This window comes from Miscanthus floridulus, chromosome 7 (genome assembly GCF_019320115.1).
Source record: "Miscanthus floridulus cultivar M001 chromosome 7, ASM1932011v1, whole genome shotgun sequence".
Taxonomy (NCBI): domain Eukaryota; kingdom Viridiplantae; phylum Streptophyta; class Magnoliopsida; order Poales; family Poaceae; genus Miscanthus; species Miscanthus floridulus.
In genome coordinates this window covers 125,770,441-125,784,469 of record NC_089586.1, presented here as the reverse complement: position 1 = coordinate 125,784,469, position 14,029 = coordinate 125,770,441, and the positions used below count along the sequence as shown (strand labels likewise).

Genomic DNA, 14,029 nt, shown 5'->3' with positions numbered 1-14,029 from the left:
TGAAAAGGGTGTCCTTAGCTTCTCGTACGGATGAAATGCATCAAGAAACAGGGCACAGTAGAGTTGCGGCAAACAGTGGTAAATTTAAGTAAGTTAAATACACATGTCGGCCCTAGCATCCTATTTGATCAGCTCTTACAACGGTCAACTACACCGGACTATCTGTATCAAACTTCTGTATCGAACTATGTAGTGTTAAGCCTATCACCCATAGGATCCGAGGAATCCTTCTCAAGCTCAGCGATCAGCTGCTCAATGTTTCTTCTGTATATAGGCATGTAATGATCATTGACCATCATCTTCGAAAGCCTCAGCTTGCCGTACAGAGATCTTGGCGTCAAGAAGATCCCCATGCTGCTATGTGACTCCCCATTCATCGCATCATCCTGATGAACATCGGGCTCCTCTTCATGGACTGCTTCTTCCCTGCTGGAGGTTAATATATGCATGATCTTTCCAGGAGGGTAGAACCTATGCACTTCCTTGGTCTCACTGAGCACATCTTCAGCCACGCCACCCACCTCCTCAGCAGTTGTACTTTCAGTCATATCTTCCACTATGTCATCATCTTCTCCTTCCCTCTTCCGGTACAACTCACTTTCAAGTTGCTGCCACAGCTCCACATCAGTCATCCTGTCCTCGTCATGGTGATCGCCGATGTCATCATCGCTATCTACCTTGTCATCTACCAAGCCAATAGCATCGACCGCCACAGCAACGGAACTCTGAACCTCTTCTGGTACAGCTTCTGATGTAACTGCCTCTGAGGTTTCTACGGTTGTTTCAGTCAACAGCGAAGTGGATTCGGATCCACCGCTTGTAGATGCTCTTATTTCCTCTGATGTGACAGTTGAAGTAGATGAAACATTATTTCGCCGTCTTGGCCCAATACAAGCCCATGAAGATAGTTGCAGTCCAGGTCTTGTCCATGCTGCCTGCGCTACACTGCGAGCTCTCCTCATTACAACCTGGCCATAAGAATATTATCACTGGAGGTCAAGGACAGAGAACACGTTTGAAACTAGAAGACAACTAAGCTTCCTGAAGATGGTGTAACATATGAAGCTTTGAAGGTAACCTGTGTCCCGGTAGATACAGGTCTTAAGATAGCGCCAGCACCAGCTACTCTTGCTTTAGCATTCGCCATAGAAGGAAGTCGCGATCCCAAGGCTGATGCTGAACGATAAAAAGTGCTTAGGATTCTGGTTTGTTCAATTTGGTGACAGAGATCATTTAGCCAAGCAGATGCTGTAACCTGTTATGAAGGATATTGTCATCATCTCATGGTCTACAGAAGAAGTACAGTCAATGCATGTGTGCTAATAAATTTCTATCTAGAAAAGAAAACCTATATTATCATGCGGGATTAACAAAGTCAGGGATATCAGTAACAAACCTCTGAACGAAGATCATCTACTGATGCAGCAGAAAATGTTGGAACTAAATCAGCTCCGTTGATGACTGTAGTGATAAAACGCACACCTGACTCTGCCAGTTCCCATGTCATACACGCAGCTGCAAAACAGAGCATCGTCTAAGAAACACATATATTCCTTAATATCTCTACATAGTTAAATGGAATTTAAGTTTATCCAATATTCTAGTATGATAAAAATATTAAATTTAGGATACATAACTTATAACAGTTCCAATCATAATATCAGCTAAGGACTTATCTACAACATACTTCTAACATTTGGATTTTTATCAATAGAGTTACAGCACCAATCACAAGTTCAGAAGCAGTCTGTACTATCTACTATACCAACCTGCTGCTGTGAGTATGAAAACATGACACAAGCAAGCAAGTATATATGGTAACAAAAATGAGAAAATGCCAATTAAAATTAGAAAGAATGCACAGATCATTTTCATGATTGATTGAGAAATTAATGTTCTAAAAGAGAAAAAACAAACATAGCATGCAAACCTGGAGCAAATGCCACACAAGTAGTAGAGGTAAACTCCTTCTGCTCCCTCAGGATGTATGTCAACAGAGCAGCTGTACCACCCCCCAGTGAATGTCCAACAACCTACATAGATTTGCCAATTGCCATGAACACCCATAGATTGCAACACTTTGAAAGAGGCATGTAAACATACTAACATAGTTATGATGCATTAAGTCCTAAATAGGTTATGCTGTAGTGATGCTCGTACTCTAGCATCAGTCAGAGAATAAAGAAGAGCTACGAAATAACTAATACCTTTATTTTGAAGTCTGGGTACATGTGCAATGCTTGTGCCAGACAAGGCCCTGAGAGCTTCGCAATCCACCTAGCAGCCGCAACCATCCCAAAATGAGCATATCCTAGTATTAAGTCGCTAACACCACCTTCCTGTACAATTGTATGGTGAAATGGAACCACAGCACCAGTGGCAGCTGTTAATGTATCTCTGATGCTATGAGTTCCCCTAATTAATAGAAGTATGGACTTTTTGTCTCTATCAAGCAAAATGGTGAAAGCTGGCTTCAAAATCTGCAAGGAAACCACAGAAATTCCTGGATCAACGCAAGTAGACCGTGTTCTTGTGCATAACTATTGGAATACAATGTCAGCAACAGAATGGCCATAAGAAAACAACAGATAGTTTTCACTCACTCCTGCTTTAGGTTCTTGCATAAGAACATCCTCCGCAGAGTAGCCAGTCGCCTCCAAAAACAACGGGAATGGCTTTTTGGAGAAATGCCAGCAAAGTGTCAGCAAATTGAGAAGATACTTTAAGTCAGAAATTACGTCAGCTCCTTTGAGCTCCACACTATCATTTCCAGCGTATATGCTTGCTACAGATAGGTTTCCCTGGAACACATTTCAGAAGCAGAGCTATCAGAAACTTTGTAGGAGTATTGGCAATCACAATGCAATCTTAATTTTCAGTTCATCAAATAACAGAACTAATCAAATTTCACAATAGACAGCTCTGTCCTGGTTATGTATTGTCATAGAGGAAGGCTTTAAAGGATGACATAGGCAAAATAGGAGTGAAATGCCAAGCTTCAATGTACAGCACTCCACATTGGTTTTCAACCTCCAAGAACCAGAACAAGATCAAATGAAACAAAACTACCAACAAAGTGTGAGCCACCAACCTGTCTCTTGAGGAGGAAACTGATGCCGAAAGCCAGGTCACCGATCGGCCACTTCCCAAGGGTCTCTGAATACGTGAACCGCAGCGTCTCTGACAGCGTCGAGATAGTCTCAAGCCAGGTGGCAGGGGCACGGACGTCCCTCCGCGACACCCGGCTCCTGCTGGGAGAACCCGGCACGGCCCTGGGCGCCACATTCCTGCTGTTGCTGCACTCCCCTTCCTGATTCAGCCTCTCTGTCTGCAGGCGGCGGTTCAGCGTGTAGTAAAGCAGTGCCGCGGCACCCGCTGCGGTTGCCATTGTCGCTGTCGCCATATCGTGGGGCGCAGGCTGTAGGGGCTTCGTCAGTTGCAATGTACCCCTCCCGGGCAGTTCAAACCCAAAGGTGAAAGGTTATTAATGGCGCAGTCAGACAGCGTTATTTAACCCCCCGAGGCTTCCACTGGCGATGCGATCTTGATCCTTGGGGGCAGTACAAAGTCAAACCTGGTACCACAGACAGAAAAACCGAGTTTTCATTCCAGGAAGGCCATCGATTGGGTGGCACTGATCACCGATTGGATTGGGTGGAATGAACAGTTGAAGCATCCCCACCACATCCAATTGAACAGTAGTACACTAGAGTGATTCACACAAACCACTAATAACAGGTCCAAGTCCAACACAGGTGAACTAAGAAGAAACCGGACGGACACGGGAAAAAAAAGTACCGAGAATGAAAACAAGAAAATCATCCAGGGAGAGATGTTCGATTGGCGACGTTACCTCGACTGCTCAACAAACGCGCGCGGCAGCGGTCGATCGGATTGGCCTGGGAGGCCGAACCCGCTAGGGTTTTGGGAGGGGAGCGGGAGTCCGGAGGCGCCTACCAACCGGTGCGGATTTTGCGGGAGGGAAAGGGAAAGGGAGAGGGAGAGGGAGAGGGAGAGACAACAAATAAGGAGACGGGGCAGGAAGCAGGAGATGGTGGCCAAATTCGCGTCGAATCTTGCGGGGCGGCGACGGCGGATGGGGAGGGGAAGAAGGGCTTCCGTCCCGCCGGACGAGGAGCGTTTCCTTTTGCCCTTTCCGGGAAGAAGCGGTTGCGCTAGGGGAGCTGCTGCCTCTGCCTGCCGGTGACCGATGGGACCCGCGTTGGAGCGGTGGGTTTTCTTTGCGGTGCGGCAGGGCAAAGCAGCCAGAGACAACCCAACGCGCAAGACACGGTGGGTGGCCGACCCAGGACGCGAGCCGCGTTTGAAGGTCCGGACGCCGGGTTGCTTCGAGAGAAGGCCAAAAGCCCACGGACGTTCCAAGGGGTTTGTCGATAGAGCAGGCGCAGCCAGTTTGGACCCGCAGGTCTACTTTTATGTCAAACGTGCTCCTCTCAATTTAGTTTCTGGATTTAAGGTCTTGTTTAAATTTGGGACTTAAAATTTTAAGGTACCACATCGATTGTCGTACGAAGGTGTCATATAGAATATTCGGATACTAATAAAAAAATAAATTACAGAATCCGTGAGACAAATTTATTAAGCCTAATTAATCCATCATTAGCACATGTATTACTGTAGCACTAAATTGTCAAAACATAAACTAATTAGGCTTAAAAGATTCGTATCGTAAAATAGTCGCAAACTATGTAATTAATTATTGTTTTACACTGCAAGAAAATCGAACATCAAAGACCAGATCCCGTCGGATGACATTAGCTGACTTTTCATTACCTTTAGATGCTTCTCGACGACCACAATTGTGTTGGTCGTTGTCTAGTTTTATAATGCGGTCGCTATCTCTATTTTCCCGGATGGAGTCGATCGAGTTCTGGAATTTTTCCACAATACTTCTTGAAATAATAAAATACGTAGAAACAAAGCTGAACCACCAGGGATCGAACATGTTACCCGCTGAATACTGATCGGTGACTCACCACTAGGCAACAGCTAACGTTTCATTCAAAGGAAGGAAATATATTATTTTGTAAATCAAATTTAGAAGAATATTAAGTTGAATAAAAGCTTCATCTAGTAGTTCCATAAGAATGGAGTAAATCTAAATCAGCTACTCCATTCGATTTCAAATATTTATCTATCCATACAAAAAAAGTGGCCTTATAGAAAATGACCCCTCTATGTTAAATGTAAATTTTGCTCGGGAACACTGCTCATACATGGTAGTTGATGAACACACCGTCAACTCGTAAATTTATTGAACCATATGAATTTGTATTTCTTTGCCACTGGATACACCATCTATTAAAATATTTTAATTTTGCATTCTGGAAGAGAGAAAGATGGGTGAATAAAATATTTTATGTGCATATATTTTGTTATATTACGAAAAATTTCCTCTCATATATATTTTGGTTTGCCGTATTTGAATAGTATGCACTTCTTTTTTGGCGCTAAAATAACGTGGGATGCTGATCCATTCTGTTTTGGCGCTAAAAATGCAGAATTATCTATTCACTTTTGGCGCAAACTTCATTTTTCTGCAGGTACATAAATGAGAAGTCTCGTATCTATCTAACCTTTGACCACCGCTGAGCTGTCCAGAGCCTAGCGATCCACAAGGACGGTTTCTACAGCGGCGCGGATCATAGAGCTGCCGCCTCACCGGCCCCTCCTGCGGCGGCCGTCGTCTCGCTGCCCTTCTATCCCTGCGCCTCATGACGCAGCAGTCCACCGCTTCCCTGCACCTCCTCCCGCCGTCATCTCCTCCGGGCGCGGATCTTACAGCCGCCGCCTCACCGGCCCTTCCTGCTGCGGCCGTCCTCGCCGCCCTTGGGAATGTCCAACGGTCTCCGGAGGAGTGCTTCTCTACTTGTACTGCAGTGGCCTCCCCATCGTTGTCCACTGGTGCCTCTTGTGGGTCAGTCAACTTCAATTTCCATCTCCCTAATCCTATTTCTCTGCATTGATATGATACAAAACCCTGCACCTGAGGATCTGATGCCCCTTTTTTCACTTGAAATTAGCTTTACTGATCTGATATTGTGTAAACAACTGAACGTGTAGTAGTTGTAGATACAAACTAATTTCATAATTTTGCAATGCAGATGATAGATATCTCTGTTATAGTATGTTGATAACCATCTTGTTATAGAGATCCAAAATTACACGTTTTGCTTGATTATAGTTCTTTTCTTTTAAGCTGCAGTTGTGTAGAGAGAAGGTTGTTCTAGACATTGCATCCTGTGGTCCTAAACAAGGCAGTATGTATCCTCTCTTCATTACCTAATTCATTGTTCTGCAAGTGTTTTTTTGCCTTTTGTTAAGCTTTGACAGTGATGTAGGCTTAATTGATCTAAACAAAGATGATAGATCGGCTCTGTTTTGACTCCATATTTATTTATATTTGCATTTGTTTATTACTTACTTTTGTTGTATCAATCTAAGATCATCTAAACAAGCGTGCATTTTGATTCCAGGATTCTAACTGAGGCATTTGTGTCAAAAAGTCATGGATGCAGGGATTGTAATTGAGGGCAAATTTTGATTACTCATAGTTCTTTGTTTTTTTCCTGCAGTTGAGAGGCTGTAGGGTGTTCTCAAAGACAGTGCATCCTCTGATCCTAAAAAGGCAGTATGTATTTGCTCTTTATTATTAAAACCTCTTTACTGTGAAAATTTGAAAGAATGTGGAATCTGAAACTGCTGCCTGGTGGCTGATTTCCATTCACTTAGGCCTGTAGATACCTCTATTTTGACTCCATATTTATTCTATAGTCAATCATATATATGCTATATGGCACCAAGTAAGGCATGGATGGACCTAGTTGATGATCCTATTAGTGATGAATGTTTAGATGGAAACACCTCAAAAAAAAGATACTTATTTGGCTGGTGTTAAAAAGTTCCTAGATTATGCCTTCAGTAGGACTGGTGGGGATGTTGAAATCAAATGTCCACGTGTAGGATGTTGCAATACATACTCTAGGTCTCGTGAAGTAGTGTATTCTCATCTTAAAATCTTTGGAATCATATAAAACTATAGATTTTGGTATCATCATGGAGAAGTTTCGGGTGAGGCTGAGTCAGATTCAGAAGTCGAAGAGCATCCTGATTCCCATGGAGCAACTAAAGAAGGTTATAATGGAATGGAGGAGCTACTAATGGATTTATTTCCCTAGCAAATTAATCGGCCAATTAATGAAGGTACAACACATACATCTCCAAAAGAAGCATTTGAAGAACAGCCAAATGATGAAGCGCGAAAGTTCTATAAACTCCTTGATGACTTGAACCAGCCTCTCCATGAAGGGTCTCGTACTTCCAAACTATCTGGTATAGTTAAATTGCTTAATACAAAGAATTTGGGGAAGTGGAGTAACAAGTCCTATACCATGTTAGTGGAATTAATCTATAAGGACTTCCTACCAGAAAACTCTACTTTGCCAAATTCTTATTACAAAGCAAAAAAAAAATCATGAAGGACCTAGGACTAAGTTACCAGGAAATCGATGCTTGCAAAAATGATTGCATGCTGTACTTGGGAGATGATATAGGTGCTCAGTTTTGCAAAGTATGTGAAAGATCAAGATGGAAGAAAAGTAAGCACTCTGGTGAAGACATGGTGTCAACCAAAGGGAAGAAGATTGCAGAAAATACTATGCGATATTTTCCTATTACGCCAAGACTTCAGCGACTATATATGTGTAGGAAAATTGCATTTTTCTGTAGATGGCATATAGAGGGCAGGGTAGATGATGGTGTGATGCGTCATCCTACTGATTCTAAAGCATGGAAACATTTTGATGAGTCCCTTCTTGATTTTAAATTTGAACCTCACAATTTAAGGCTATGCCTTGCCGGTGATGGTTTCCAACCATTTTCTACCACTAAAACCTCATATAGCATTTGGCCTATACTCCTTGTTCCTCTCAATTTGCCACCTTGGCTGTGCACAAAGCAGCAAAATGTATTGCTTTCTGTGTTGATTTCTGGGCCAGATGGTCCTGGGGATGCAATTGATATTTACCTACAACCATTGATTGACGAACTGATTGCGCTATGGGAGGACGTGTTGACACCTATGATGCATCAACAAAGACTAATTTCAAGCTTCGAGTAGCCCTTCTTTGGATGGTTCATGACTTCCTAGCATATGGAAATCTATTTGGACATAGCACTAAGGGGCGGCTGGCTTGTCCTGTTTGTCAGAATAAAACTTGCTCATTGTGGTTATCAAAGGGTAAATTTTTTTGCTACATGGGCTATCGACGATTTCTTCCTAAAGATCATAAATGGAGAAAAGATAAAGCATCTTTTGATGGTAATAGAGTTTCGTGACCCACCAGAGCCATTAACCGAAGATGAGGTGCTACATTAGGTGAACAATCTAGAAGGGATAGTCTTATCAAAAGATCCTAGTAAGAAGACCAAGATATCACACAGTGAAAGAGGAGATAATTGGTTAAAGAAAAGCATATTTTTTTTGTTTACCTTATTTCAACACACTTTTGCTGCATCATAATCTAGACGTGATGCATATAGAAAAGAATATCTGTGAGAGTATTCTTGGAACTCTTCTCAGCATAATAGGAAAGACAAAAGATAATGCTGATAGTCTTGATTTGCAACAAATGAATCTAAAGCCACATCTGCATCCTATTGAAGATGGTGGCAAGACTGATCTTCTGCCAGCACCTTATGTTCTCCCTCCAGAAAAGAAGTCAACACTATTACAGTTCTTCAAAGAATTGAAAGTTCCAGATAGCTTTTCTTCTAATCTTAGTCGATGCGTTAATTTGAAGGAGCAAAAGCTTTCTAGATTAAAGAGACATGATTGCCATGTCATCTTGAATCATATACTTCCTTTTGCATTACGAGGACTTTTACCAACAAGTATTTATGAATCTTTGGTAGAGCTTTCCCAATTCTTCTGCACATTGAACTCCAAAGCATTATCAGTTGAACAGTTGAAGCAACTTGACTCTCTAATAGCAAGAACATTATGTAAGCTCAAAATGGAGTTTCCTCCTTTTTTTTATCCAATGGTGCATTTGCCTGTCCATTTGGTTACTGAGGCTTTGATTGGTGGACCTACAGTATATCATTGGATGTATCAATTTGAGAGACAAATAAAATTTCTAAAATCCCTAATTCGCAACTTGGCTCACCCTAAGGGTTCGATAGCAGAGGGATATAATGCATATGAATTTATAAACCTGAGTTCGAGGTACTTGGATGATGTAGAGACAATGCACAATCGTGATGGACGAATCAATGATACATCAGACCAAGAAAACTTCTATTTATCAATATTCTCTTCTACTGGACGACCACTTGGTGCTCACAAAACACGGGATCTTGATATGCTTGAGTTACAATAGGCTCGTATTTATGTACCCAGGAATTGTGACGAGGTCCAACCATTTATAAGGTATTGTTTTTTATATGTCATTCTTATTCTAACATACTCTTTTATCTTTACCTACTCTTATTTTTATTTATTATTTATGTAAGAAAAATGGACCCTTGGCCCATTTACTTTGGATTTTGGTGTTTGATGACCAACATAACCAAATTGGACTAATGAATTTGCAAGTGATTGTTTTGAAGTTCAATAGGATGCAAGACGTGACTTGGACAAAGGCGACGTGATGATCCGATGATCAACACCATAAGCAAGACCCTAGAAGCACAAGAGAAGACCCAAGATATCAAGCAAAGTCCAAGAACGAAGATAGGAACCAAGCCGTATGTAAGATCGCGAAGAAACGAGCTCACAGAGGTGACCGGACGCTGGAGGAAAGTGATCGGACGCTCCGATCAAGAGGCTCGGCAACAAGCGTGACCGGATGTTGGACCAAACGCTAGCGACAGATCGACCGGACGTAGGACAACAGAGTCCGGTCGAGTATAGAGAGGTTCTAGAGCGGCGAAAATGCGACCGGACACGTCCGGTGGCATGTGACCGGACGTTGGCAGCGTCCGATCAGTGAATCACGGCTCCAACGGTCAGGACGACCGGACGCGTCCGGTCAGGACGTGATCAGCATTCGATCAGTAGCAGAAAAGCGGGATTTCGTCCCAACAGCTACTTTCTCAGTGGGGCTTATAAATAGACCCCCAACTGGCCATTTGAAGTGTGTGGAGCTAAGGAAACATATCAAGAGTGTTGATACACCATTTTAGTGATCTCCACTTGCAAAGTGCTTAGTGATTCATTAGGTGATTAGCGTAGGTGCTTTGTGAAGTGCTTAGGTTGATTAGACCACTGCTTATGCGTTTGCTCTAGGTTTGGGCCTAGTGTTTAGTGAGGTTTGCAGACCTCTTACCACTCGGTGCTTGCGCGCACCATTGTTGTACATCGGACGGGCTTGTAGTCTTGCGAGATCACACCAACCGCATTTGTGGTGTGGCCGCCACCGTGTACTAGAGGGAACAAGGCCCGCGGCGTTTTGGCCGGAAGTTTGATAGTGAAGACGGTAGGGAGCATCCGGGAGATGCTTGCCAGAAGGCACGTCGGAGACCCACTTGCACATGGGGAAGGCCTGAGGCTGCGAGGGATTCCTTGCGAGGGGGTCCAACGAAGACTAGGGGGACGCTTGCACGCTTCTCGATATCTCAGTAAAAATATCGGAGTCGTCGACAGGAGTTTGCATATCTCTACCTTGCTCTTTAGCTTCCGCATTTACATTGATTGCATTACTCCTTTTGCGGTAGAGATAGCAACACACTAGCAAAACCGTAGTTGCACATTTAGATAGTTTATCTTTTGCACATGTTTTGCTAAGATTAGAAAAAGAGGCCATAGTTTAGAGTTAGATTTTTAAGTTGCCTAATTCACCCCCCCCCCTCTTAGGCGTCACGGTCCCCTTCAATTTATATATGTTGAATTGCAGTGAGTACAGCAACAATCAAGAGGGCTCTGAGTTGCAGCCATTTACACCCAGCTGGAATCAAAATTTTATTATGTGGTTTAAAGATAAGGTACATGACAATGTTTTTGTTTTAAAAACAGAAGTTGTGTAAATTTATTTTAGGAGCTTTACATGATTTATTATCAATTTGCAGGTACATCAGTTACATGAAAATGATAAAAGTCAACAAATGGAAGACCTATTGTCACTGTCACAAGGCCCTATGATAAACATAACTTGTTTTTCTGGCTTCGACACGCATGGATATAGATTTCGCATTGAAAGTCTTGATAGAAATCGGTGCACACAGAATAGTGGGGTGGCTGTTATTTCTAAAGAAAATATGGATGGTGACCATGTAGACTACTATGGTGTCTTGACAGAGATACTTGAGCTTCAGTTTTTAGGTGGAAGGCGTGTGCCATTATTTTGCTGCAAGTGGGTTGACATCTTTAATAAAACCCAAGGGATAAACACAAATTTTTATGGTCTTATTAGTGTAAACTTCAAATGTTTACTTCGAACAGATGAGCTATTTGTCTTAGCTAGCCAAGCTTCCCAAGTATTTTATGTTAAGGACAATATAATCAAAGGATGGCACATGGTCTCCAAAATGCATCCACATGACACTTATGATGTACCCCCTAGAGATTCAATTAATGAATGTGATGAAACCCATTAAGAATCCTAATAAACCCACGAAGAGTGATGAAAAGAAAATTCATTTCAATGCTAGAGCAAAAAATTGCTTGTTTAAATCTTTTAGCATGGATGTGTTTAACCAAGTGTTCACTTTATATACGGCACATGAAATTTGGTTAAAACTTCAAGAGCTCCATGGTGGTACAAGTAATGTCCGTGAGCAAAAACATTGTCTAGTTAAATAAAATTATGATTCCTTCGAAATGAAAGATGATGAGCTTGTTCGTGATATGTATTGTCATTTGAATCTAATTATCAATGAGCTCCATTCTATAGGATTAACAAAGCTAGATGATGCAAACATCATGAGGAAGATCATCTCTATGCTACCACAAAAGAAATATGCAAGTATCATCACCATCCTTCACAATATGGAGGACTTGAGTACCATGACCTCGGCCATAGTCGTTGGCAAGATAGTGGCATTTGAAATGTCACGCAAGATGGGTCAAGAAGAAGCCTCTTCATCAAGCAAAGGCAAAGCTCTTGCATGTGGCAAGAAAAAGAAGATGAAGGGTAAGCAAGTTGAGACAAGCTCAAGCTCAAGCTCATCAAGTGAAGATAAAGAAGAAGATGAGGATGATGATGAAGATTCAAGTGATGATCAATCTTCTTCCTCCACCTCTAACCTTGATGAAGAATCAATCAAACTAATCAACAAGGTGGAGAAGATGATCCAAAGGCTCAATGTCAAGGGTGTGCCCATCCAAATTCAAGATCTCATTTTCACCAATCAAAGAAATGAGCAAAGAAAGAGAGGATGCTATAGATGCAGCGAGTTGGGACACTTTGTGGAAGTTTGTCCAAACAAGCCCACACCCAAGACAAAGAAGGCATGCAAGAACCAAGCCCTCACATCAATAAGGTCATGGGATGACTCTTCAAGTGAAGAACACCATCACAAGAGGCGAGGGCGCAAGCACTCATCATCAAGCTCTTCTCGTATGTGCCTTATGGCACGAGGTAATGAAAGCTCATCCTCTAGTGAGAGTGATAGTGATGATGAAATGCCTTTCTTATGATGAACTTGTGTAACAAAATCTTAATTATGCTAAAGTTTGCACTAGTCAACAAAAGAAGCTCAAAAAATTAAAAGAAAAGTTAGATAGTTCACAAGAAGCATACAAAACTTTGCTTGAACAATATGAGAATTTTGCTAATCTCAATGTTGAACTATCTACTAAAATTGAGCAACTTAAAGCTAGTGCAACAACAAATGCATGCACAATCAATGATGAGCAACTTATAAAGAAAAATGAAAGATTGAAAGAAAAGTTAGCTAGCTCACAAGATGCTTATAAAGTTTGCTTGCTAAAATGGAAACCATGTGCAAACATTGTGATGAGCTAACTAATAAAGTTGCTAATCTTGAAGCCGTTAGTTCAACCCCCACCAAGGCATCTAAAAAGAAAAGTTCTATCTTTAACATGTTTAAAAAGGATGCCTCTACTTCTTGTAATGATTTATGTTTAGACTTATCTTTGTGCAACCAAGTTTGTGTTAAGAAAGTTGTTGTAGATACATGCACATAAGAGGTTGTAAAGGAGAATGAGCAACTCAAGCAAGAAGTAGCTCGTCTCACTAAGGACTTGACTCAAGAGAAAGGCAAGGCAAAGCAAGCCCAACTTCATCAAGATAACACCGTCAAGGGAGTGAAGAAGCTTGATGAAGGACAAACTGTGGTTTACTACGTGTGCCACAAGAAAGGCCACAAGTCCTATGAGTGCAAGGTGAAGAATGGGGGAGGAGCTAAGAAGAAAGAGAAGAAGCAAACAAGCAAGCTCTCCAACACCTACACCAACAAGGTGGACAAGAAGGCATCCACACCATACTTGTTAAAGAAGAAGAAAAATGACAAGGTGGTGGCCATCAAGGTGAACAAGCAAGCCAACAATGGGGTCAAACACTTTTGGGTGCCAAAGGAAATCATTTCCAACATGAAGAGCACCAAGAAGGTTTGGATCCCTAAAGGGAAGTGAGAAGTCCAATGGACAATAGGGAATTTGGAGACTTGGCAAAAGTATGGATGCATTTCATGAGGGTGCATCATGATGGACAAAATCATTGCCAAGTGGGTTAGTGAATACTGTGGACCAAAATTCCCCTTCCCATGTTAGGTAACTAGATTCAATTTACTTCAATTGGTATTAGATTTAAATTTTCCTACAATTGGTATCTTTTAGCATCTAGTTACTCTTCATGCCTAGGTTTGCATTTGCATTCTTATATATTTTGTCATGCATACTCTAGGTATTTCATATGGTAGGCTTGCTCGGTTTCATTCTTATTCCTTGGAGCAATTCTACATGGTTTAAAATTGTTTAGGAGCATGGCACATAGCTTGTCCTTCAATTGTTCATCTAATATGTGCCAAAGTCCAAATTGTAGATAAT

General features: G+C 41.8%; 1 protein-coding gene across 1 annotated transcript; it reads right to left on the bottom strand.

Annotated features, from left to right (window-relative positions):
- Positions 1-24: 24 nt before the first annotated feature.
- LOC136467868 (uncharacterized) lies at positions 25-4,317 on the bottom strand. The gene is made up of 8 exons (XM_066466667.1): positions 3,854-4,317; positions 3,092-3,574; positions 2,604-2,801; positions 2,208-2,480; positions 1,931-2,033; positions 1,397-1,515; positions 1,079-1,255; positions 25-968 (listed from the first exon to the last, which is right to left on the bottom strand). The coding sequence occupies exons 2-8, from the start codon at positions 3,401-3,403 to the stop codon at positions 186-188; spliced, it is 1,965 nt and encodes a 654-aa protein (XP_066322764.1). The 5' UTR covers positions 3,404-3,574; positions 3,854-4,317; the 3' UTR covers positions 25-185.
- Positions 4,318-14,029: the final 9,712 nt, after the last annotated feature.